Source organism: Carex rostrata, chromosome 17 (assembly GCF_964058835.1).
Source record: "Carex rostrata chromosome 17, lpCarRost1.2, whole genome shotgun sequence".
NCBI lineage: Eukaryota > Viridiplantae > Streptophyta > Magnoliopsida > Poales > Cyperaceae > Carex > Carex rostrata.
In genome coordinates, this window is record NC_135934.1 from 6,156,531 (window position 1) to 6,183,097 (window position 26,567).

Here is a 26,567-nt window from a genome sequence, read left to right on the forward strand (position 1 = left end):
AGCCAAAAAAAAGCAAAATTTTTTTAAAAAAAAGTAGTTCAATTATACACGGACATTTTAAAATTTATCCGTGTACAACGGTTTTTCCAAATTAAAAAAATAAAGAAGAAAATTAATACATAAAATTATATATTAAAAAAATATTAAAAAATAAGAGAGCTACACGGATATTTAATTATACATCCGTGTACAAAGATCATTCAATATAAAAAAAATATTAAAAAATAAGAGGGGTACACGGATTTTAATTATACATCCGTGTAGAAAGGTGTTTCCACATTAAAAAAATAAAGAAGAAAATTAATACATAAAATAATATATTTAAAAAATATTAAAAAATAAGAGAGCTACACGGATATTTAATTATACATCCGTGTAGAAAGGTGTTTCCACATTAAAAAAAAAGAAGAAAATTAATACATAAAATAATATATTTAAAAAATATTAAAAAATAAGAGAGCTACACGGATATTTAATTATACATCCGTGTAGAAAGGTCATTCAATATTAAAAAATATTAAAAAATAAGAGAGGTACACTGATATTTAATTATACATCCGTGTAGAAAGGTCATTCAATATTAAAAAATATTAAAAAATAAGAGAGGTACACGGATATTTAATTATACATCCGTGTAGAAAGGTGTTTCCACATTAAAAAAATAAAGAAGAAAATTAATACATAAAATTATATATTAAAAAAATATTAAAAAATAAGAGAGCTACACGGATATTTAATTATACATCGGTGTAGAAAGGTCATTCAATATTAAAAAATATTAAAAAATAAGAGAGGTACACGGATATTTAATTATACATCCGTGTAGAAAGGTGTTTCCACATTAAAAAAATAAAGACGAAAATTAATACATAAAATTATATATTAAAAAAATATTAAAAAATAAGAGAGCTACACGGATATTTAATTATACATCCGTGTAGAAAGGTCATTCAATATTAAAAAATATTAAAAAATAAGAGAGGTACACGGATATTTAATTATACATCCGTGTAGAAAGGTGTTTCCACATTAAAAAAATAAAGAAGAAAATTAATACATAAAATTATATATTAAAAAAATATTAAAAAATAAGAGAGCTACACGGATATTTATTTATACATCCGTGTAGAAAGATATTTCAATATTAAACAAAATTAAAAAATAAGAGAGCTACACGGATATTTAGATAAATAACCGTGTAGAAATCTAATTGTACACGGTTTTTTATGTAATAATCCGTGAAGCTCGGTTATGGAGAGCGCCAGTGTCAAGTATTTGTAAACGGCTGTGTATGTAATAATCCGTGTAGCTATTCGGTAATTGTACGCGGTAAATATCCGTGTGTATATATACAAGGATTTCTAAACCGTGACAGCCTACGCGGCGGGAAATCCGTGTAGCTCGCTTGTTTATGTCCGTGTATAATCACTTATTCTGTAGTAGTGATTAAAAATAATACATGATACTACTCACTCTTAATTGTTTTCTTTTTTCTTTTTTTGGATAAAAGGCTTTTGGCCTCATTAAAGAAACTTTGAGTTACACATCAAAAGAGAGTTTGTGTAAAAATATCACAAACATCCATAATTCCTTGTTCAAAAGCAATATAAAAGCTAATACTAATACTACCAAATCATAATAGTTCATTTAGCAGAATATAAGTCTGCTAATGTTTGGCAACAAAAGCAACAAGAGCATGCTAGCCTACCAATTACAAAGCATAATGCAGTGCCTCAAACAGAAAGTCTTCTTTTAAGCTCTAGACTCAGAAGAGGTCCCTTTCTCATTTGGGTCTTGATATAGCACCGTACCACCATTAAAGTGTCATTCAGATTTCCCACACCTACAGGGTTATCTCATCAATGTCCTCCGGCATCCAAGCAACCACTATCTCCCTTGCCTGCCTTTTCACTATATCTGTTCAATATGTGATGGGCGGAACCAAGGCCTGGGCCCTGGCCCCCCCCCCCGGCCCAGAAATTATACAGAGCCTCCATTAATAAAAAAAAATGGGCACTCCCGTCTCTCTGTGATTGAGCGATCCCAATCCGTCTCTCCGCGCCACTGCGCCAGCCGCTAGACTGTCTTCCTCCGCGCCGCGCCAAAGCGACAGCCGACAGGCGTCTCCAACTCCGTCTCTGATCTCTCTCCGCACCGTGGGTTTCCTGGTTCTGCACAGCAGCGCAGGTAGTAGGGTCTTGAAATCAAAGAGAGGGAGATTTTCACAGATGTCAGACCCCAATTATTCGATTTCTTCAAATCAACGCCTTGGCATTTGAGAGCAACAGCACCTGACGAAAGCTTACTAGCCATGATTGAACTATGTAAAATATAATTTTTGTATGCCTTTCACAAAGCAAAGTTTAACTAGGTAGAAATTTTTTCAAAATGTTCTCATAGTATTTTGTTTCTGCAGAATTGTCTATCCTGAGATCCTGAGAAAAATAAAAAACAGAGAATTGTCTTTTAAGTCTGGTTTTGAGCCAAATTATTTAGAAACTAAGCTAATTAGAAATTTCTTTCCATAAAATGATCACAAGTTCACAACCAACAAGAACTAATTGAACTTGATTTTAATTGGTTAATATCAGTAATTCAACCTCCCATGTAATTATAAGTTTAACTTGGTTGGGTCTTGGTGTAGTGAGAATGTTGCTCTGCGTTGCAGGCCTTGAAAGCTAGCGAATGGGGAAGCGTATCCTCTGCGGAGGTTTTACCTGCGGAGCTGTGCGGTGGTTTTGATCTGGTTCGTTCGTTTCGAATCGGACGGACCAGATCAGATCTTGCCCGAATTTTAAAAAAACTCAAAATTTGGTGAACCCTTAATCCAGCTCGTCCGATCTAAAACGAACGGACCAGATCAAAACCACCTCACAGCTCCGCAGGTAAAACCTCCGCAGGTAAAATCTCTGCAGAGGATAGCGTTTCAGCGAATGGCACCTAGAAGGAGCATTTGGTATATTTTATAGCCAACCTCATATTAGAGCTTTTACTGATACAAAGCACCTGGAAGAGCTTTTTAAGAGATATAAAGGTACCAAAGTTACTTCATGATTTTGTCAAATAATATGCTTCTACAAATTTCAGCAATGGGATCTTATTTAGGTATTACTAGTAAGAAGCCTGCCCATTGCGCAGTTCCGTTATTATCAGTTTATCATACAAGAAATCCATCTCATGTAGTACCTTTATTTTTTTGGCTCTCGAGATTAGTCGACATATACAAATTTGTGGGAAAATGCAAACAATTTTGCAGAAAAATCTCGGAATAATTGGCAGATATGTATAGTCAGTTGAAAAGTATTTCTGACATTTTGATGTTGGAATAATGGTCATTTGAAAAATTGTAAACATAAATTCTACTAGAGACCTCCAATAAATAACTAATACAGTATAGTGTAGTGTACTCATTGCTGTTAAAGGCAAGCGCCTTATGTGCTTAAACTGATATCCTGAGAAACTAGTTAGGCCCTCCTATCGATTATTTCTGGTTCCGCCACTGATGAGAGAAATAATTAGTAAAATTATAGTTTTAAATTATTTTTTTGATGACTGTTGAAAATATATATAGTTCATTTCTAAGCTTCCAAATAGTCCAGCACAAAGCACTTGACATGATTAAAAATGCAATTTGATTCTCTCCTTCAAGTGACCATGCAAACTCAATTATATCGTGAAATGTGGACCAACTTTAAAAAACCTGTGATTTTGGCCCATCCAAAACGAGATGTATTGTGTGAGGAGACAAGTAACAAATAAATAGCTAGTAATTTCTTCAGCAGAATAGAATTGGCATTTGATACATCCTACCCTGCCTTTTTTTCATAAGGCATTGTCAAACTCTGGGGGATAATAACAAAACAATCAGCAATTTTAGCTAGAAATTGTAAAAACAATTGGCAATTAGAAACTAGGTTTGTCAAGATTTTTTGTTTTTTGTTTTTTGTTTTTTGTTTTTATGTACAAGATGACAAGTTCGAACTCAGTTTTTGGAGATAATGTTTTTCTTTTATATAAAAAAATTAAGCTTAGTCCTTACTGATTATATTGAACAAAACATAATATAAACATCTAGTCCTTATTTGATTATATTGAACCAAACAAAAACAATTTAAATTTTGAACTAAAACCTGTTATACAATTTGAAAAAAAAAACTCAAAAGTTACGAGTCCAAAATAATACGAAAATGAAAATAAAATAAGACGAGAAAATTTGAAAAGTAAATAACACTAAAAAGTAAAACTACTAACTTTTGATCCAGTCTGATTTAATGTAGATATGACCATTCTAGTTGAACTTCTTCCGTTGTTAAAGATAATTTGGGAGTCCTTTTTTTTTCCATATGCTTAAAAAATCAATGGGCCTTTTCTTAAAAAATCAATGGGCCTTTTTTTTCAGTACCTTTTTGAAAAAAAAAACAAGAATAATTATTTTAGTACATGCGCTACAGTAATTGCATTACGGTACCTGCACTTTGAGAAATAATTTATTATGATCTTCACTAATTACATAGTCTCAACTAATTATTATTTTAAAATTCCAGCAATATCATTTCTCTATGGTCCCCACTAATTATATAGTTTTCTTTTACATTCCCCGAACTCGTTCTTGTTAGTTTGTAATAATCTAGAAATTAATAATACGATAAGTAATTATTGTAATAATCTAGAAATTAATAAAATGTCATTTTGTTGCATTAAGTATTATTGTATTTATGGATCATTTCGAGTTCATGAATGAAATTGTGAAACTCCATAATATAGATGATATATATTCTTAAAAGCCTCTAACCGAGTTAATTGGCAGAAACACTAATTAACTGTTACAAGGTTAGTATGTGAATTAAAAGATAGTTAAGTTTTACAAATCATTTGACAAGAAATGTCATTTTAATCACATAGATACATATTATAAGAACTTAATATTTGACATATCTCGAATAAAATATTAAATAGAATTGTATTTTTCTGAGTTTTTTCCTTCCTTCCGCTTTAATGAGCATCTTCTGCCTCTCTTTGGAGCAAGCTCTTAGAAGAGCTCTCCGTACCGTTTTAGTTCCCAAATTTGAACTTCACAGTAGGGGTGGCAACGAGCTGTTAAAGAGCGAGCTAGGGTACACTCGTACTCGGCTTGTTAGTATATCAAGCTGAGCGAGCGAGTTTAGATTTTAAGTCCCGAGCTAAAACTATTGCTCAAGACCAACTCGTGGCTTGTCCGAGCGAGCCAAGCTAGCTCGTTATTAGCTTGGCAGATTTATAAATTTATATATTTTCTTTCCTGCTATATCTTAAATTTTCATAACACATCTTATCAATTATGGCTAAAACAAATTAATATTTATATGACTAATTACTAAGGAATGCTCTTAATTCAATTGTAATTAAGTAAATCAACTACTATAAATTAAGTTTATAGCTAAATTCATACATACAAATATATCAAAATCCTAAATTCATACAAATATATTCACAGAATAAATTCATGCATACCAAATCAAGCAAATTCATACAAATTAACTTAATTACTTATAATTAATTCACACATATTCCATATAAAATTACTAATCAACTTAAACACAGTTCAAAGTGCAATTACCATAACACTGGCTATAACATCTATAGACCATAATATCCTCAACATGAAGTGAACGGATCTGATTAAACTATTAAACTATGTATATTAAATAGCTCGTTAACGACCGAGTTGGCTCGGCACGAGCCAGGCCAAACTCAAAACTCATTAATTCTGGCTCGCGTATGTAGCGAGCGAGCTAATTTTAACTCAATCCACTAACGAACGAGCTGTTACCGATCGAGTCACGGGCGAATAACAAGCGCGGGCCACCAGCTTTTTTGCCAGTCCTACTTCACAGTTTGAACTTTGAATGGGAAAGTAGCGCAATATACAAAAAGAAAAGAAACAAGAAACAAGAATAAGAAAGGCATGCAAGGGATCAGTAATGGCGAGAACCCGATCTCGAAAACCATGGCCGGGCTTCGCCCCTCCTTTGAACGGCGGATCTCAAGCCTCCGTGAGCGTAAGACCGGCGCCTCCGCCTCTTTCAGCCGCTGCCTGCACTCGTCAAGCGCCGTCTCCGACGATTTACTCACCTCTCTCGGTTTCCTCCCTCCCTCCCTCTCTCTTTCTTTCTATCTGTCTGGTTTCAACCAAGTTCAGTTGATTTGTCTAGAGGAGCTTACGGCTACTAGGCATCTTATCCAGTGTATTTAGTTAATAATTTTTTTCAGAATTAAAAATTTGCTTGATCTTATGGTAAACTGGCAAATGCCTAGACGTATTTGTGAGGGAAGGTTGGCTAATGGCTGTGCAATTAGTGAGCTTGTATGTTAAAGTGCTTAATTTGTGGGCATATTAGGGGAGTTTTACTTGCATCTGATGAAATTATGAAATTTCATAAGAAAATCTCATTTCACCACATGTTCGCAGCATCTAGTCAATCAAGCTACTGAATTTAGTACTGAATGTTACCCAAAATTAGTTAAGTTGCTCTATACTGGTGCTGGCCCACAGATTACCCTAAAATTTTTGTCTCCTTTTAGGCATAATTCCTTAAATCCTTTAGCTCAGCCAAACAACACCCCCCCCCCCCCCCGCCCAAACCCAAAAAAAGAAGAAGAAAGAAATAGTAACAACAACATAAAAGAAGGAAAAAAAAAAATCTACTGAACAATGGGTACGGCTTTTATGGCTCTATAGTTAAGTTGCTCTATACTGATTCTGACATGTTCTGTTCATTTCCATTGTTAAAGATTTATACTTCATCATTCATATTCTTGATTCTTTTTCAGAGAAATTGGACAAATTGAAAGACAAACACATAGAAGGACAAGCAAATTTGGTAGAAGCTCTATCTGGTAAGTGGTAACTATAACTCTTGTCTGTTATATATCCTCATTTCAAATTTCCAATGAACAAATTTGATAAGCCTTTCATTAGGAAATTAAGTTCACTTTTTGAGTGGTTTGCAACATTGCACTTGGCACATGTTAACCTTTTCCATTATTTGTTTTGGCCCTATATGTTACAATGATAATTATCAACAAGTGTTTTCCAGTGTCACTGTTTGGTGGAGTTAAAGTCTGTATGTGCCAAGGAGAAAGGATTTACATATTGCACAAATATGTTTGTGCATTTGCAGTTAACAGGTAAAGTTTGGAAAGTGGGAACTAATCTGCAACCAGCTATAAATCAGTAATGGAAGTGGATATTCAATTAAACAGTGATGGTTTTATGGGCCGTATCTCCTCCAAGATTTAACTTTGTGCTTTTGACTGGGTGACCAGCTGTAATGGCAATGGTTCAAGTATAATGGTATCAGGGGCAAGTCTATAGCATCCACTTTCCAAAAATAAAATAGAAAAAAAATTAGCCAAAGAAGTTATCCATCCAGCTTTTTTTTTCTTTAAACAACTTAAAGTTTGGTAATGTAGCAATTTTTGTTCGTGAATAATATTTTTTTAATGGGTTTATTATGAACAAACCACTTTGCTAACTTCCTGGATGCTAAACTACCATCTCAAAAATATTGCCCCTATTATGAGAATCTGGGTTGTAGTAACGCCCTCTGAAAGCGCAAGCTTGAGAAGTTAGCAAACGCACAACATCAACCGCAGTTTTTAGGCTCAAACTTTTTTTTTTCTTAAGGATTTGTTCATTTGTTTGCTTCTCTATGATGTTTTGAATATGGCTTGATTGGTTTACGTAGTATCCCTGAAATTCATCATTACTTATGTAGTCACTTTTTACATTTGCTGGCAGTTAAGACAAGAAATAGTGCAAGGCACACTGCGATGACTAATGATCTTGCAGCTAAAAGAGCTAGATGTGAACAGATCAAGAAGGTTATCTCTGATCAAAGAAATAAGGTGGATGAATGTACCACAGTAATTTCAAAATGCTTACACGGTAAGTTCATTAAATGTGTTTTCTCAAGTTTCTCATCAAACCATTGCATCTAATGTAACCCAACTAATTGTCCCTTTATTTAATTTAACTTGTAGCCTTGGAAGCTTGTGAAGAAAAACTTCGTAAAGTTCAATCAGAGAAGGAAAATTTGGACTCAGCAATTGCATGGTACCAAAAAGCTCTTGGTTTGCGAGTACTAGTAGGAGAAGGTAAGATTTCCATCCATTTTTTTAATATTTACCCCCACAAAATCATATTTGTGGTTTTCATATGTCAATTACATTTTTAGCTGGTTATTATCTGAATTGTTTAATTGTATTATAAGAAAAAAAAATTCTCTGAGTACATTAAAGGGTGAAAATGTAACTTCAGAGTTATTCAAGGGTGTAACTGAAAAGAGGAAGAAAAATTAATTTTTTTTTCTCAATTCTTCAGTGATTGCACAAAAAATTCTACTTTCAATGTCCTAGAACCGAACCGAAAAGCTCGATTCTGTTGATCGTGAAAATTCTTATGATTTTTCAGATTCTGTAACATTCAAAAAAAATTCTATCTTCTTTTCTTTCTTTTACATGGATGATTTTTCCGGTCTTCTTTCTCTTTTGAAAGGTGTCAAATTTATATTCAACAAAATCGACTCAACGAATCCAGAAAAGGAGTACTCCTTCACTGTACAACTTGATAATGATAAGTACAACCGTAAGTCAACCTCTCTTTTCTGGACCTATTTATTCAATTCGATTACTAACTAAAAACTTAGTCTGTACTAAAAGCACATTTTGTTTCTAGTATTGCAATGCGATCCTCTTGTTGAAGGAATTGATGATTTGCTCAAGGAGGTCAATGAAACAAATGATTTCTTTGGTTTTGTAAGAGTCGTGAGAGGAAAGTTTGCCTCTTCTAATTTGAGTGGTACCTAACCGGTAACACTATGTTTAATGTATCTTCAGGCTCCCTACGTTGGAACAGGCTTGTAAAGAATAATTGAAATTTCTAGTTTTTTTCAATGCTAAAGAAAAAAAGATTATTAATTTCAAATCCACACTGCTTTCCCTTTTTATTGACGCTGTTTCAAATTTTGTGAGATTAAGTTTTTAACATCCATCTCTCTTTTGAAGTGTACTCCCTTTCAAAGCTTATTTTATTGCACATTAAATTTGAAAAGCTAGCTCTTAATGTACGCATAATTTTTGTTATAATTTCTCAAATTAAATCACGTTGTGGATACAACGATATTTTTATTTTGTCTGAATTTCATTCCCAGTGCACAACAATAGCTAGTGCAGTTGGCTAGAAAAAAAATTCTAATATTACTAACTGCCCAAAGATTGAGAATTCAAACATCTCTCACGATCACAGTCTATGTGAAACTTTCAAAAAGTTGGTTAAGAGCTTATCAAGTTGTACGAGTAATTGCACATTTTTACCGCATATTAATAGTTTAATTAACAAGTTGACATTAATTAAAAATAAATATGTTATTTTCATATCCAACATTTAAAATGCAATATGTGATATTTGTATGTTGAATATACAAATAGGAGTAAAGCTAGCGTGTGACATGCTCACCAAGAAAGTTTGGTGAGCATAACTCCAAAAGTATATCGGATCGACGTCAAATGTCAAATCCAAACCGTTGAAATCCATGTAATTCATTAGTGATGCATATACATGCAAAATTTTGAAAGTTTCGAGTTTATTTGCTACACGGTCAAGTGGTCAAAGAAATGAACATTTTATTATAAGTTATTTTATATATTCAATTTTTATTATTTCTTTGACCACTTGACCGTGTAGCAAATAAACTCGAAACTTTCAAAATTTTGCATGTATATGCATCACTCATGAAGTACATGGATTTCAACGGTTTGGATTTGACATTTGACGTCGATCCGATATACTTTTGGAGTTATGCTCACCAAACTTTCTTGGTGAGCATGTCACACGCTAGCTTTACTCTACAAATAGTACAATTTAATATAAGTTTTACAATTATTAAATTTTGTTGACCTTCGAAAGTATCAATAAGCACGCTGATTTTGTGAAATATGATACACTACTGATTTATCATATCAAATATGTGATATATCATATACAAGCTTCTACGTAATTAAAAAATATTATTAAAATTATCAAGTTAATTCATTATATATGGTAATTTAAAATTATAATATTTTAATCTTTATCTTAATTTATTTTTTTAAAAAAAGGTCAATCCCGATTAATTTAGTTTCAGGCGATTTGGCGAAATCTTTTAATGTTGGATTTAATCCCAGAGCTGGATTTGCTAGATGTTGTTGTCTGTGTCGTAATTATTCTCCTTTTTGTGTGTGAAAGTCTTCGGTTAAATTAGATTCTTTCTTTCTTTTTTTTCTAGGCCGAAAGATATCGTATTTATTATTTATATATTTACTTTTTTTAATGGGTTTGCTTCCTGCCTGCAGTCTGCATTAAACCCCCGGAAAATTACCTTTTTGGTGGTAGATTTTAATTTGACAAATAATTTAAGATTGCAATTTAAAATATGCTTATATGAAAAAGTGAATTAATTTACATCAGATTATATCTTGACGAGTCTGATTAGATTTATTTCTTATGAAAGAATAGAGATCTAGCCTCTATTCGTATATTAATAGTAGGAATGTTACATCGGTTTTTGCTGAGAAAACCACAAGGACTCAAAAAATTTGAGTAATTATTTAAAAAATAAAAATAAAAGGATAAGAAAAAAAGAAGAAGAAGAGAAAATAGCACTATCCGATCATAATCAGATTGTGACTAGTAAATGTCAAAACTTAAAATCTGAATTTTGAATTAAATGGAACTTGAAAATCCTATCATAAATTTGATCCAATCTAAAATGGCCAATTTTGATAAAGATGGTTCACGTTGAACAATTATATGACGCATTCATTCTATCACCTTCAAGACATTGACCTGCATCTATATACATAAAAAAAAGTGCAAGTATAAAAGCAAATTTGATCTCATATTTAGGGGATTCTTCCCAAAATTTTAGTTGTAGAGAAATCATACATATAGGGTCGAAATCAAACACAAGAAAATAATTGAATCAAAGTTATAAATAAATTCATAATTTATAATTATTTGAAAACTAAATATATTTTTATATTTTTTCTGGAAAAAACATAAATATTAAAGTATTTTTTTTTATAAAAAATTGAGCCAGGAGATAGGTGTCGTCCTCGAACTCTTAAGTGATCAATTTGTCATTATTACATGGCTAACTATGAGCACAAGGAATTGTCTAAACTTTAAATTCTGATTTTTGAATTAAATGAACTTCTAAATACTTATCATAATTCATACGAGCATTTTGATCCAGATTGTTCAATTTTGATAAAGATAGTTCATGTTGAACAATTACATGGCGCATTCATTCTTTCTCCTTCAACTTCATCAAGACATTGACCTGCGCCTATAAAAAAAAATGCAAGTATAAAATCAAACATGCTTTAATATATATGAAAAGAAAATTTAGTCTAATATTTTAAGGGGTTCTTTTCAGAATTTTAGTTGTAGAGAAATCATATTGTAAACGGTTGATACTGAACATAAGAAAATAATTGAATCAAAGTTTCAGAGAGACATAATTTTATAATTATTTTGAATAATAAAAATTTTTTAATGATTTTTTCGTGAAAAAAATAAAAATAAAATCACATGTTTGAATTTTTTTTTAGTCAGCAGATAAGTGTCCTTCTCCGACTCTATTCTATGAGATCGATGTTCGTTGCCAAAAACTTTTTTTTGTCAATGTTGACTGTGCCTAATCATTTTGTCATCATTAAATGGCTAAAAATGAGAACAAAGAATTGTCAAAATTTGAAATCTTATTTTGGAATTAAATGAACATGTAAATCCTATCATAAGAGGATTTGATCCGAGTTGTTCAATTTTGATAAAGACGGTTCACGTTGAACAAATATATGAGGCATTCATTCTATCGCGGTCAAGACATTGACCTGCACCCGTGAAAAAAATGCAACGACAAAAGTAAATTTGATAATATTTTGAAGGTTTTTTTTTTTCCAGAATTTTAGTCGTAGAAATATCAAAATTTAAAGGGTTGATTCAAACATAAAAAAGATGCGCATATAACTTGAATTTAATGCAAGGGGCGAAGCTAAGATTTTCTAATATGATGGAATCAAATAATTAAAGTAAGACATAATTTTTTATTGTTTTAAATATTAATTGTTTTTTATGATTTGTTTCTAAAAACATAGAAATAAGAAAGAAAAAACATTAGGATAAAACATATTTTTTTAATTTTTTAATCTTATATATATTTCATATATTAAGAAACATAAATAAATGTATATCTACATGCCTCTGTCACTGTGCAGAACTATCAGAATTCACACGTGAAACAAATAATCTGGCTGTGAGATTATTCGGAATTACCATTAAGGTTTCCTAAATTTCGTTCATAAAGATAACTTAAACTAATATTTGATTACTTGATTAAGACCATACTATATAGAGGTAAGGTTTAATTTAGTTATTTAGGTCATTAGAAGACTACAAATTAATCAATTAAATTTGTCCCCATAAGGTCAATTTGTCGACCTTCAAATTTCTTGGAGCTACATGTCATTAAAATGTCAAAGAAAATATGTTTAGTATTTCCATTTAAACTACTAAAAAAAAAATTGCCAACCTTAGAATTTCTTGGAGATTCTTTTAAAATGTAAAGAAAAATCATTTTTATTTAAACTACTCAATATTTTTTTGGAGATAATTAAACAAAAGTTTTCTTTGTTCGATAGTTTCATTTAACTATTCAGAAAAAAAAAAAAAGGATAGAAAGCAAATTCTACGGCTCATATCAACATATTCTAGACGGGTGGATAATTAAAACGGAATCTATAGTTTTTATTTTATGGTTCAATTATTTTAATAATTTCATGTCAGGTGAAATTATTAAAAAAATGTGTATGAAGGACTTAAATTAGGATATTCTCTTGGAGTTATTCCTCTTCCCATCTATTTCCGGTATTCAAGATCTATAGTTTGTATTTTATGGTTCAATTATTTTAATAATTTCATGTCAGGTTAAATTATAAAAAAAATGTGTATGCAGAACTATAATTAGGATATTCTCTTGGAGATATTCCTCTTAATTCCCATCTATTTCCGGTATTCAAGTAAAAAAGCAAAAAGATGCCTGATTATAAAAAATAAGGGTAATTATAATTTCCCCTACCTATCCATCCCCCATTTCATCCCCCAACTAACTTTCTATTTTAACTATAACTATAACTACTATTTCTAACAACCTTTTATTTTTTTCCACTTTCTCCCTTTCTCTTCCACCTCCATTTTTCTCTTTCACCTCCATCTTCTTCTCCCACCTTCTTCTCCCACCTCCGCCTCCGCCTCCCACCTCCGCCTCCCACCTCCCTCTCTCACCTCCGCCTCCTACACCTCACCTCACCTCACCTCCGCCTCTACCTCCCTCTCCAACCTCCGCATCCCACCTCCTCCTCCGCCTCCGTTTTTCCTTCGATAAGCTCCCCTCCCTCTCCCACCTCGAAATTGTAAATACAATAAGCTTCCTCTCTCTTACACTTTCGCCTCGGTTTTTTCCCTCTACGCCTGCTACTCCTGCTCCAGCGAACGTTCTGCCGGAGATCATCCGTCACTCCATCCCAATCAAGCATGCCTCTGCCAGGAATGAATACTTCAACGTATATGAATGAATACTTCATTGTGTATGAATGAATACTTCAATGTGTATGAATGAATACTAGAGCACGTCTCTACCGGATCAGATCCGTCACTGTCGATCGTATCAAAATAATTTTGTATATGTATATGCAATTAATCCCTTTCATGTTTATATTCTTCTTCCTCATGAAGTAGCGAGTTTTGCAAAGAACAAAACTTTATTAATGGTGAATTAGGCCATTGCGTATTAAATAAATTACATAAAAACAAATTTTGAAAAAAAAAATAGAGATATATGAATGAATACTTGATGTCTTAGAATGAATACTTCAATGTGTATAAATGAATACTTAATATCTTAGGTATGAACACTTGCATGACAAGATATTAATACTTGTGCAACGGACAACTCGAAAGTATGTCATCATGGATCTCATTTGAAAGACAAAATTGTGTAGAAAACGTTCATGGTTTTAGATTTGCAAAATTCTTCATAGATCGTCAGAAATATTGGTTAGATTGAACGGAGAAAAAAAACCCACCTCTAAAAACGTGTAAAAGATGGATGAGTGATGTGTCCAGTTTTTATATTTGCATTTACATGACGATAATGAATACTTTCTCGATAAGAGATGAATACTTGTGCAACGGACAACTCGAAAGTATGTCATCATGGATCTCATTTGAAAGATAAAATTGTGTAGAAAACGTTCGTGGTTTTAGATTTGCAAAATTCTTCACAGATCGTCATAAATATTGGTTAGATTGAATGAAGAAAAAAAACCACCTCTAAAAACGTGTAAAAAATGGATGAGTGATGTGTCCAGTTTTTATATTTGCACTTGCACGACGAGGATGAATAATTTCTCGATAAGGATGAATACTTGTACAACGGACAACTCGAAAGTATGTCATCATGGATCTCATTTTAAAGATAAAATTATGTCAAAAACATTTGTGGTTTTAGATTTGCAAAATTTCTCATCGATTGTCAGAAATATTGATTAGATTGAACGAAGAAAAAAAATTCCACCTCTAAAAACGTGTCCATTTTTTTTTTAAAATACTTGATATATTAGGTATGAATACTTGATGTGTTATAGATGAATACTTGATGCATTATAGATGAATACTAGCGCGCGCCAGTTGTAAAATATTTCAAATATTATGTGGTCCCCAAATAGTAAGTGGTCCCCCTAAGTAGTTAGTAGTTATTGAAGTAGTTAATGACTGGGGGATGAAATGAGAAATTGTTACGGGGGATAGCTAGGTACTCCCAAAAAATAATTAGGTTTTAATTTTTTTATGTTCAACTTTTCGATTTGACACGCGCAATCCCATGTTAATTGCAGGCAACTAGAGTCCGCATGGTCTGCATTAACTCAAAAGAGCATCTTTTGAGTTAACACATCTCAGTCATCTGATTTTAAACGAAATCAATCCGGTCACAGTTAATAATTCAGAGATCCTTTAATATTAATGTAGATTTAGTTCGTACGGATCTTAAAGTGAATCATATGGTCCATATGCATTAACTCAAAATATTCTTTTTTGAGTTAATGCAAAGAATACGAATTCATGCAACTATGGGGTTCATATTTTTAGGTCTTTCCAATTATATGTAATTAGTTATATAATCGAAGATAAATTAAAAAAAGTTAATATGTTCAAATCATTGAAAAATAATGATAGCAGATATTATTATATGAGTAAAGCTAGCGTGTGACATGCTCACCAAGAAAGTTTGGTGAGCATAACTCCAAAAGTATATCGGATCGATGTCAAATGTCAAATCCAAACCGTTGAAATCCATGTACTTCATGAGTGATGCATATACATGCAAAATTTTGAAAGTTTCAAGTTTATTTGGTACACGGTCAAGTGGTCAAAGAAATAATAAAAATTGAATATATAAAATAACTTATAATAAAATGTCCATTTCTTTGACCACTTGACCGTGTAGCAAATAAACTCGAAACTTTCAAAATTTTGCATATATATGCATCACTCATGAAGTACATGGATTTCAACGGTTTGGATTTGGCATTTGACGTCGATCTGATATACTTTTGGAGTTATGCTCACCAAACTTTCTTGGTGAGCATGTCACACGCTAGCTTTACTCTTATTATATTTTAACTTTGTTTGTTTATACATTAAATATATGTCAGTATTTCTTTTAAAATTGAAATCATTAAGTGTTCATTTTGGTTAATTTGAATATTCATTTTATTCGAACTGAGTATTAATTTTACTAGAGTTAGAACTATAATTTTGACAGTTCCATATATTAATATGGCAACTGTTAAAACACATTTAAAAAAATAATATTCATTTTATTTTAAAAGAGGAGTATTCATTTTATTTTAAAAAGTCACTTCTAGGTAATACATAAAAGAGGAGGGTTCAAATGCACCCAAATTTTAGTGCACCCAAATGCACCCTATCTTTCAAATCTTTTTTCTCCGTTTTCAAAGTCCGAATAGTCAATCCGAACCGTTAGATGCAATCTATATATTAAGATGTGCTTGGAGACCAAATTTTACATTTTTTGGAAATTTTTTACTATTTATTAAGCCACTTTGAAAATCGCTGATTTTACATTTTCTGGACCATTGGATCAGTGACTTTTCAAAGTGGCTTAATAAATAGTAAAACAATTCCAAAAAATGTAAAATTTGGTCTCCAAGCATATTTTAATATATAGATCGCATCTAACGGTTCGGATTAACTATTCGGATTTTGAAAATGGAGAAAAATGATAGGATGCATTTGGGTGCACAAAAATTTGGGTGCATTTGAACCCTCCTCTAAAATGTCCTATCTATTTTGAGAATTCTTTTTAAATAACAATCATTAAATAACTTAATTTTTTGTTTTTTCAAAAATAGATACAACTTTTTATAAAATAAATGTACTAGAAGGATGAATATTTTCTGTATTTACTTAGAATTGATTTTTGAACTGTGATCAATAACTGAGAATCCAAGCATTTTTTTTTTCCAATAACACATAAAGAAATATATTAATTTTTCTTATAGCCGCAAAAAATCCGGCATGAAAAATGTTGATTCGGGTTATTTGTAGCAGTCTTTCTAATATATCAAATTATATAGTATTCTATCTATTTTCAAAGAAATATATTAAATTTTTCTAATATTTCAATACAATAAATAAATAAATATAAATATTTCTATTTAAATAAAAAAATGAAAAATACAAAAAATAGGAAAAATTTTAGGCGTTTTTTTTTTTTGCAGTTTTAGACTGAATTACTGCAAAAATTTTTGTGTGGTTTGGGTAAATTTCGAAAAAACATAAAAACCTGAATAATTTCTAAAATTTCATATTTTTTTGATATCAATAAAAATTTCGGCTAATTATTGTGCCTAATCATTTTGTCATCTTGACAAGACTAATAGTGATAACAAAGAAATCTCAAAACTTACAAAATCTGATTTTTGAATTAAATGAACTTCAAATTTGTCCAATTTTGATAAAGATGATTCACGTTGAACAATCATATGGCGCATTCGTTCTATCACCGTCAAGACATTCAACTTAACCTATAAAAAAAGTGCAAGTAAAAATAAAAAATATTTCAATATAGAGGAAAACCAATTTGATATAGTATTTTTAATTTTTTTTTTCCAGATCAAGTTATCCGTAAATAAATTTACAAAACAAAAATCTTACGGTACCTGACTTATCAGATACGGTACGGGTTGGTAAACGGATAAAACCGCGGCCATGTGTATCCTCTGCATTAACTCAAAAAAGAATCTTTTGAGTTAATCAATCTCAACCGTCTGATTTTAAATGGAGCCAATCCGATTTCTGCTTATAAAATAGGGGTCTTTCAAAATTAGTGCAGATCTAGTCTGCACGAATCTTGAAATAAATCTGATGATTAAGATTGATTAACTCAAAATATTCCCTTTTTGGTTAATGCAGAGGATATGAATTCCGCCGCTTTTAAACTTGGATCTCTGCTCATTACTAATTTAAAGAGTCAGTTACATGAGCGCTAATTATCAGTGTTGTAACAAACATTCGTCACGGCCGATTAATCGGTGACGGTGGTCAAACCGTCACACATATTCTTAACGGAGGTATGTTTGCGGTGGAAAACGTTTAATCGGCCGATTATTTCTGTTTATTCTCATTTATTCCAATTTATTTCAGAATTTTTTTTTTCACATTGATTTTTTTTTTATGTGATAGTGTGTGATAATAAGTTTTATAAATCATGTATTACAGTTTTGTTTGTACTTGAATATACATTCAATATTTTATATATATATATATATTTTTTTTTTTCTTCTTACTTTAAAATTAATTAATTCCTCTTCTATTTATTTATCATATATTTTTCTTACTAATTACTGATGTATTTTTTTTTTCAATTAGTACGATATATTCATTTATGAAACTAAGTTGTTATTATAAACTAAATTTAGTAATTTTATGTTGGAATGTTTCATTTCTTTCACATAATATGTTATTAGTATTTGAAAAAAAGAATTTAACTCTTGAATTTATTTTTTCATTAAATAAATGTGTTACTGTAAAGTGCTTATGCGTTAAAAAAAATAAGTGTAGTGTCATGTTATAATAATAAACTTAAGTTAAATTAAGTTTATTTGATAAGTTTAATGAGTTAAATAAATTATTTTTAATAAACTATAATATATACATAAATTTAATAAAAACGTTAAATTGTCCAATAATTCCGATTAATCAACTCTATACCAATTAATTGTTTGACAGTACCCCGTCCGTCGACCGCATGACGTTATTTACAACACTGCTAAATATATAGTCAAAGATGTTGCAAGTCAGCACGTAGCCTCGAGTTTTGAACATGTTACACAAAAACCAACATGCCAGTCCCGGAATAATAGATTCCTGGTCCACTCTTTTCATTAGGTCTCACATACGCCTCCCTCAAAAAAAAAAAGGGTCTCACATACGCAGCTACGCTAGAATTAGGGTTCCCTAAAGTAATCCAAAATTTGAGTTTGAATCCATACTGTCCGATCAGAATGTACACGAATATTGAAGGAGTTACTCGGGGCTGATTGGCCCTAATTCTAATAGAACGGTCCAGATCCGAACTCAAATTTTGAGTTTCTTCAGGGTAACCAAGTTCCCTACCTTTTAGGCTCCTGTACTGTGCCTTTTCATGTCTCCCAACTTTTTCGAGTCCGTGTCTGCCCAGGTACCTGAGGTACAATTTAAAGAAACAAACGGTACAAATTAATTCCATCCAGAACCATCTCAATCCGGTCCATTTTAGTTTGATTTAAGATTTGTGCCAAGCTAAAAGAACGGCCCAGATTTTTCACTTGTACCTCAGGTACCTGGGTGAAACGGATTCAACCTTTTCTACCCCTCAACTTTAAAATATTCCCACTTCCCAGTTCCCAGACTTCTACCCCCCGAAATGAAATTATGGAAAACGAAAAATGCAAAAGTCCTCTCTGCCCCTTTGAGGCTTTGACAAAGGCCGGTCAAACCATTCGGCGCCTCTCTCTCTCCTTTCCTATTTCCCCTTTTGTTTTCTTCTTCATCCCTTCCCTTCCCTTTCTCCTTCTCATCTCTCTCTATTCATCCACCTCTAAGATGTGGATACCTATCTTTCTCCTATTCCATTTATGGAACATAGCTCTATCTGTATCAGATAATGTCAAAATGGAGGCGTGTGCATCAGCGAAGTGCGGGAGTGTTAACATCTCTTACCCCTTTTGGATTTCCAAGACGCAGCCGGAATACTGTGGCTATCCGAGTTTAGAGATCAACTGTCAAGATGATAAACCGTTTTTAGTGCAGTCGTACGACACTAATTACTACATCGATAGAGTCTTTTACGATAATAGCTCCTTCGTGCTCATTAATTCTATACTGGTAAATGGGAATACCAACTGCTCCGTTCCCCATTTCAATGTTTCAGTAGGGCTTGGTCCAATGGTGGTAAGTAAGAACAACAAGGAGCTCGTATTCTTTGACTGTGGAAAAATGGAACCCCTTCCTGTTGAATATTTGCCGATTACATGTGTTACCAACCAATCTGATGCGGATAGCGAGTCCTTTGTGCGGCTTTACCAAAATTATAGTGATGGTGCTGATGTTTCCGTGGAGTCATTGAGCAACTGTAGCATCTCGAGAATACCAGTGTCGGGGTGGAATGGGTCTACGGTGGACCAATACACAACCCTCATGAATGATGGATTTCTGGTGGAGTTGAAGGTGCCCAGTTGCTCTGATTGCCGGAATAGCCATGGTCAGTGTGGGTTCAATACCACCACCTCGACGTTCATGTGCATCTGCCCGGATCAGCATATGTATCCGATGAGTTGCCTGAAACCTAAAAGTAATCTCACTTTGCTTTGACATTTTTCTTTTGTTTTTTTAGTTGAAAAGTAGTTATTGTAGGTGGTCAATTCAATTCTTAGAACTGATCCACAACAAAAGCCACTCCGCCTGGCATACCATATCTTGCCTTATCAAAATTTCTTTTTTTGGCTAATTTACACATGTTCATTAATCATTAAATGTTGCATAGTGAAAGTAGGTATAGGCACTAAAATTTGCTAACCTCACTTTGTTTTTTGAGTGCTGGGTCTGTTGGCCCCAACCCATTTAAGCTGTCGAAGCTGACACAATTGAAACTTGTTAAAAGAATTTAGTGATTTGAGTACGTCAACAAGTCAAACTCGCTGGTAATTATACCTGCCATAGTTGTGAGAGTGAGATTTTACAGTTGCAATATAATCACCTTTATGAATTTCATCACTTTGCCACATTTTGTTGGCAATATGGTTTTATGACATATTCTAATTTAAGGAGGATTTGTAGGCTGCTTTTTAGATTACATGCTAAGTTTTTAGGTAATGCTTGACTACGCCTCCCACTATTTTGTTCAATGGCATATAAAAATCTGCTGTCTATCATTTAAAAAATGTTAAATTTTACTGGATGTATCTCTACTTTGTCCTTTCTATTTTTTGGTCAATCAACTTTTATTTATCTGATTTTACTTGGTCACTCAACTTTAATTTTTATCTATACTAGATTATTGTCTTTAATTTCAGTTCAAGTTACACAAATTGTAAACTAACTTTTTTGAATTGTTAGTTTCTAAACTTATATTTAGTCATAATCTTCCCATGCAAAGTGACTAATTTCATATCTTTGTTTTTATATATAGTTTTGATTAGTTAAAAAAATAAAAAAATATTACAAATTCACATGATTACAATTTTTTTTTTCAAAATTGATAATGTGTATATATATATATATATAGAGAGAGAGAGAGAGAGAGAGATGGGCTATGGTGCATTGCAATGCATAGGCCCCTTGTGCATTGGATCATAAATCATCGATTCAAAGTCCAAATGACCGATCCAAGCCGTTCATCTTATTCTCCATATTAATATGTGCTTGGAGACCAAATTTTACATTTTTTGGAATTTTTTTACTATTTATTAAGCCACTTTGAAAATCGCTGATCTGATGGTCCAGAAATTTTTACTGTTTTTTTACTGTTCATCCAGATTTTCATATTTTCAATAAATCTAAAAAAATAGTAAAAAAATTCCAAAAAATGTAAAATTTGGTCTCCAAGGACATATTAATATGGAGAATAAGATGAACGGCTTGGATCGGTCATTTGGACTTTGAATCGATGATTTATGATCCAATGCACAAGGGGCCTATGCATTGCAATGCACCATAGCCCATCTCTCTCTCTCTCTCTATATATATAATATATATATTTTCTCGAAAAAAATTCGCTACAAAGTAGTTACTTTGACATATAATAGTTGAATGTGATAAATTCCTTGATTAATTTAGTTACAATTTGGATGCAGTTTTAAATTTCAAGTGGATCCATTGACCTAATTTGGATAATAACTGAAGTTCAGTGACTAAAATCTGATACATAAAAGTTGAATGACCAAAAATGGATAGAGGTTAAATTGGAATGACCTCTGATGAAAGTTACTGGTTTGGACATCATAAATGTGTATTTAGAGGAAACTGGGCTGCTCTTAGTCCTCAATTTCTCATCCAACTGGTGTATATCACCATATTGCTTATATGGTTAAGCTAAATTAATGCCTGTTTATTGGATTAGAATATAATAGGCAAGTCAATGCGCCTTTGGGCTAGTTGTGCTTTTGTATGAAGTATTTGTTGAATATAGGCTCAAGCGTTTTGGGCTGCGTTGCAGCCATAGGTTAAGTTAATTTTTGGCAGACTGCATTATTGTAGCCTCTAAATAGTGTTTATGTTTTCTTCTAGGTGAGAACTAAGTTTTGTAATGAGAAAAAACATATGAAATATATTGTATTAAGGAATCATATCTTCTTCAGACTTCAAACTATAGATTAGTTCTTCTAAGATTGAAGTTCTGTGGTTCGTCTTTGCATCATCCTTTATTTATTTTTAGTGGATATTACATAACAGCTTCTTTATTTAGACAACATACAGCCATTAAGGAGTATCAGCCAAAAGAAGCTATTAATTAGATATTATGTATAGAATGTTCTCTTGAGTCTTAGCACACTAGGAAGGCTGATTCTAGCAATGCTTGTTGCAGTTTTTCTAGGTGCTTGGGGGAAAAAAGAGGCACAGTTAATTCCAATGCAAGTCTAAAATTAGGCTTGACTATTTTTGTGTCAGGTACTCAGTGCAGACCTGATCTGTTAGGTACGAAACCAACAGGTATAAGATGGATTAAGTCTCTGAAGAAGCAAATTTGTTTTTGCAAATCATTTACATAGTGTAGTTAAGCAAGAAATAGGTATAAAGACTGAGCCACTGAATTTGGATTTTGCTCTGTGAAATATAGACCCAGGTCTGAAGGCTATCTATTGGTAACCCGAAGATTTCAAAATAACCAAAACTTGTAAACTCTGGATGAGAGGATTTCCTGAAAAGACAGCCTAGTTGTTAGTTATCTGGTTCAGCATGAAATCCTAAATAATTGAGAAAATTATTACCTTATTTAAAATTTCCTGTATACTCGGATGCATATTTGCATTTATTTTTCTCTGGATTGTTTTTGGTCATCATAGCTGCTTCTTTAATTAGTAAAAATAAAGCCAATAGCAGAATAAACTTAGATATGAAGTAAATGTCATAGAAGAATTCATCCAAAACAAATCTAATGGTGATTTCCAGAATGTGATATTAGAAGACTTTACCAAATTGACATTGTAAGCTCAAGAGTAGTTAGTAGTAAACTGTTTCTTCTTTTTCTGTGGCATGAAAAAATCTTCAATGAGGGCCAAGCAGCCCCAGATTTCACAAGCTTACCTTGTGAAGGTTTAAATCTGCAATATATGTTTTGCATGTGCTGCTATAACCGTGTCAAACATTCTTTGTCAAGTAATTAGATACGAAGGAATGTACTTGTTATATTACTTGTTAACTTCAAGGTTTTTAGTTTTAACAGATTTTTTCTTCTTCTTATTTTGCAGCAAATAAAGATAGTCAAAAGAAGACAATTTTTATAGGCAAGTATCCCTTGTTTGCATTATCTGTCATTGGATATCTTCTCCTTGATACCAAATCTTTATGTATTATTTTTTTAGAAAACCTTTTGGAATATAACTTGGTATTTGTTGTGGCCTTCTTTCAATGTGAAGTTGAGTAATAGAATTTGTGAAGAGCCATTGCTGCCTTCCATGCTGTTGATGGACCAAAAATGACCCAGATCACCTACTATTGGGTGACAGATGGTTTTTCAAGTGACCCTTTTGTTTGTTTTGTTTAATTGTGTTTTCAATCTATTTATGATCCATCTAAATGAACTTGACCAAATTTATTTTTGCTGTTTAAATCTGATTTAATGTGAGGTATTAATATTGTTAGTAACGGTTGGTATGGTAAATCATTAAATAAACCATCTAAATGAACTTGGGCAAATGAAGAAATTCATTTGTTCTCTTGTATAAACCATCTAAATTGGATTCAATGCCCCAATACCCATTGAAAATCATTTGTTTTTGAAGTCTACAAAAAAAACTATTTATAATATATTTGTAATAGCTTTTTCGCTTGTGATTTTTTTTTCTCAGTTGGTATATCAGTAGGAGTAGGTGGTTTCCTTGTAGCATGTTGCTTCTGTCTACTCCTGTGCAAGCGCAAGAAGCTGAAATGGGTCTCATCATCCTCGCTACTTCTCACGCGAGACACTTCTGACCAATATTTGAATGACCTAGAATTGGCAGGGTCGCAAATGCAATTCACTCAGATATTCTCCTATGGGGAACTGGAGGAGGCAACTGATAGATTTAGTCCATCAAAAGAACTCGGTGATGGTGGTTTTGGAGCTGTGTATAAAGGTATCATCATGTTCCTCCTTTTTTTGTAGTTTCCTTATTTGATGTATATTTGAACTAAATGTCCAGTGTTAATTCCCAATAAAAAAAAATGAATCAGTTTGATGAGTTTCTTGTAAATATTGAATTTGAAAACTTCTGTTATATACCGCTTGTATAGCTGCTCCATAATGGTGGATATCATGCTACAACCTTCTTGTTTTAATTTGGAAGTAGCAGATAATTTTGAATTGTTGAATTGCAGTAAAAAGAGCAAAATAGGCAAAATAAGTCCAATGTGTTCACTGGCATTGAACTTTGAGGAGGGTTCAAATGCACCCTATCCTTTTTCTCCGTTTTCAAAGTCCGAATAGTCAATCTGAACCGTTAGATGCGATCTACATATTAAGATGTGCTTGGAGACCAAATTTTACATTTTTTGGAATTTTTTTACTATTTATTAAGCCACTTTGAAAACTGCTGATCCAATGGTCCAGAAAATGTAAAATCAGCGATTTTCAAAGTAGCTTAATAAATAGTAAAAAAATTCCAATAAATGTAAAATTTGGTCTCCAAGCACATCTTAATATATAGATCGCATCTAATGGTTTGGATTGACTATTCGGACTTTGAAAACGGAGAAAAAGGATTTGAAAAATAGGGTGCATTTGGGTGCACAAAAATTTGGGTGCATTTGAACCCTCCTCTTGAACTTTTTACATATGCTGAAATTATGAGGTAACATTTTGGACTGTGGATTCAGCCCGGGTATTTACGGTCATTTTTCATTATTTCAGGTAAACTAAGAGATGGACGTATAGTTGCTGTGAAGCGTCTTTACCAAAACAGCCACAAAAGAAACGAGCAATTTATGAATGAGGTGGACATCCTGTCTCGTCTCCACCACCGCAGCCTTGTCAGCCTCTATGGATGCACTGCTCGCACAAGCCGCGAGCTGCTCCTTGTCTATGAGTACGTCTCCAATGGCACAGTCGCTGATCACCTCCATGGGCCCCGCTCTCATGAGAATGCTCTTACCTGGCCGATTCGTCTTTCAATTGCTATTGAGACAGCCGATGCCTTGTCATATTTACATTCAGTTGAGCCCCAAATTATTCATAGAGATATCAAAACAAATAATATATTACTAGATGACGGGTTCCATGTCAAGGTAGGTGATTTTGGTTTGTCACGATTATTTCCAATGGATGTGAGTCATGTTTCGACCGTTCCTCAGGGCACGCCTGGGTATGTTGACCCGGTGTACCACCAATGCTACCAGCTAACTGATAGAAGTGATGTGTACAGTTTTGGAGTTGTTTTGGTGGAGTTGATATCGTCAAAACCAGCTGTAGATATGAGTAGGAGCAGGGATGAGATAAACCTGGCCAATCTAGCATTAAATAAGATCCAGAGATCTGAGTTGGATGAGTTGGTGGACCCCAATCTTGGGTTCCAGTCAAATTGGGAGATGAGGCGGATGGTTTCTTTGGTAGCTGAGCTCGCATTTCAGTGCTTGCAATGTGATAGGGATATGAGACCGTCTATTAAGGAAGTCTTGGAGGCACTAAAAGTGATAGAAAAAGGGGGTCAGGTTGGAGGAGACAAATTAGAAAAGAAAAACTCAAAGAAGGAAGAAGATCACTTGTTAAAGAGTGATGAAATTTTTTCTCCTGTTACAGTCATGGATAGGTGGAAGAGCAGCTCTACTACACCTAATACTAGTGTATGAGGTATCAGTATCCTGTCCTTTTGATTACAGCCAATTCTATGTGCCCACATTAGTGAGGGTGTGTACATAGTATATACAGTTAATTACACAATACTGTGGCCTACACTGTAGAGATTAGTTTATAGTATGTAATGGCATTGAGCTCATATTGTCAATACAAAAAAAATATGGAATTTTGGATAGATGAAATTCTAGCCGTTTTAATTTTGTCTGTGTATATTTCTTTTTTAAGAAAGGAGCAACTAAGAAAACTGTATTGCTTGACTGTTCTAGTAGTTCCAATATTTTATTGTAATTACAGTTAATTTTAATGGAAGCTTATGTTTTTTTACCTATTTACCATCATTTAGATCGATTTTGTTTGTTGAATACTGCAGCATGTTTGTTTTAATTGAAAAATGTCAAGCTTTTTTCATAAATACAATCAATTAATCCTTCCCGATTCCTTGGAGCTTATGCAATATATGGTGTACGTACAATTAGTGGATTAACAATACCCGGGTCGGGTATACCCGACCATACCCGCCCGTGCCCGAGCCCGGGTATGGGTCGGGTACTCGGGTACGTGGGTACGGGCATAAACCGGACCGGACCCGTTTTTTTGGACCAATACCCGACCATACCCTACCCGAGTTTACCCGTACCCGACTATACCCGTACCTTAGTACTTGAGTACCTGTACCCGATACCTGAGTACTGTTCATCCGAATTCAAAATTCAAAAATTCTGTTTTTCCCTCCCAGAAAAAAACAGAAAAAACCAACAAAAAACCAGAAAAAAAAAACAGCAAAAAAAAAAAAAACAGAAAAAAAAAACCAACAAAAAAACAGAAACAAAAAAACCAGAAAAAAAAAAATATCCGTACCCGCCCTACCCGTACCCG

The 26,567-nt window shown here is 32.8% G+C and overlaps 2 protein-coding genes and 1 long non-coding RNA gene across 4 annotated transcripts; 2 read left to right on the forward strand and 1 right to left on the reverse strand.

The window, feature by feature from the left end:
- The first annotated feature begins 5,882 nt into the window (after positions 1–5,882).
- On the forward strand, positions 5,883–8,911 carry LOC144568391 (kinetochore protein SPC25 homolog). Its single transcript, XM_078318735.1, has 6 exons — positions 5,883–6,119; positions 6,811–6,876; positions 7,781–7,927; positions 8,023–8,136; positions 8,537–8,626; positions 8,717–8,911. The coding sequence occupies exons 1-6, from the start codon at positions 5,945–5,947 to the stop codon at positions 8,845–8,847; spliced, it is 723 nt and encodes a 240-aa protein (XP_078174861.1). The 5' UTR covers positions 5,883–5,944; the 3' UTR covers positions 8,848–8,911.
- Positions 8,912–19,120: 10,209 nt separating this feature from the next.
- Positions 19,121–26,012, forward strand: LOC144568033 (LEAF RUST 10 DISEASE-RESISTANCE LOCUS RECEPTOR-LIKE PROTEIN KINASE-like 1.2). 2 transcript variants are annotated; one of them, XM_078318250.1, is made up of 4 exons: positions 19,121–19,994; positions 23,110–23,145; positions 23,710–23,976; positions 24,750–26,012. In XM_078318250.1, exons 1-4 carry the CDS (start codon positions 19,247–19,249, stop codon positions 25,682–25,684), a joined length of 1,986 nt encoding a protein of 661 aa, XP_078174376.1. In that variant the 5' UTR covers positions 19,121–19,246; the 3' UTR covers positions 25,685–26,012. The 2 variants fall into 2 exon arrangements, with proteins under 2 accessions (XP_078174376.1, XP_078174377.1); XM_078318251.1 differs by lacking the exon at positions 23,110–23,145.
- On the reverse strand, positions 20,048–20,896 carry LOC144568040 (uncharacterized). Its single transcript, XR_013515584.1, has 2 exons — positions 20,675–20,896; positions 20,048–20,640 (listed from the first exon to the last, which is right to left on the reverse strand). It is a non-coding gene; the product is annotated as an uncharacterized LOC144568040 (long non-coding RNA).
- Positions 26,013–26,567: the final 555 nt, after the last annotated feature.

Coding starts and splice junctions, on each gene's coding strand:
- LOC144568391 (XM_078318735.1), top strand. CDS start 5,945: ATGCAAGGGATCAGTAATGGCGAGAACCCGATCTCGAAAACCATGGCC. Junction 6,120..6,810: donor CGATTTACTCACCTCTCTCG/GTTTCCTCCCTC, acceptor ATTCTTTTTCAG/AGAAATTGGACAAATTGAAA. Junction 6,877..7,780: donor TTTGGTAGAAGCTCTATCTG/GTAAGTGGTAAC, acceptor ATTTGCTGGCAG/TTAAGACAAGAAATAGTGCA.
- LOC144568033 (XM_078318250.1), top strand. CDS start 19,247: ATGTGGATACCTATCTTTCTCCTATTCCATTTATGGAACATAGCTCTA. Junction 19,995..23,109: donor GAGTTGCCTGAAACCTAAAA/GTAATCTCACTT, acceptor CTTATTTTGCAG/CAAATAAAGATAGTCAAAAG. Junction 23,977..24,749: donor TTTTGGAGCTGTGTATAAAG/GTATCATCATGT, acceptor TCATTATTTCAG/GTAAACTAAGAGATGGACGT.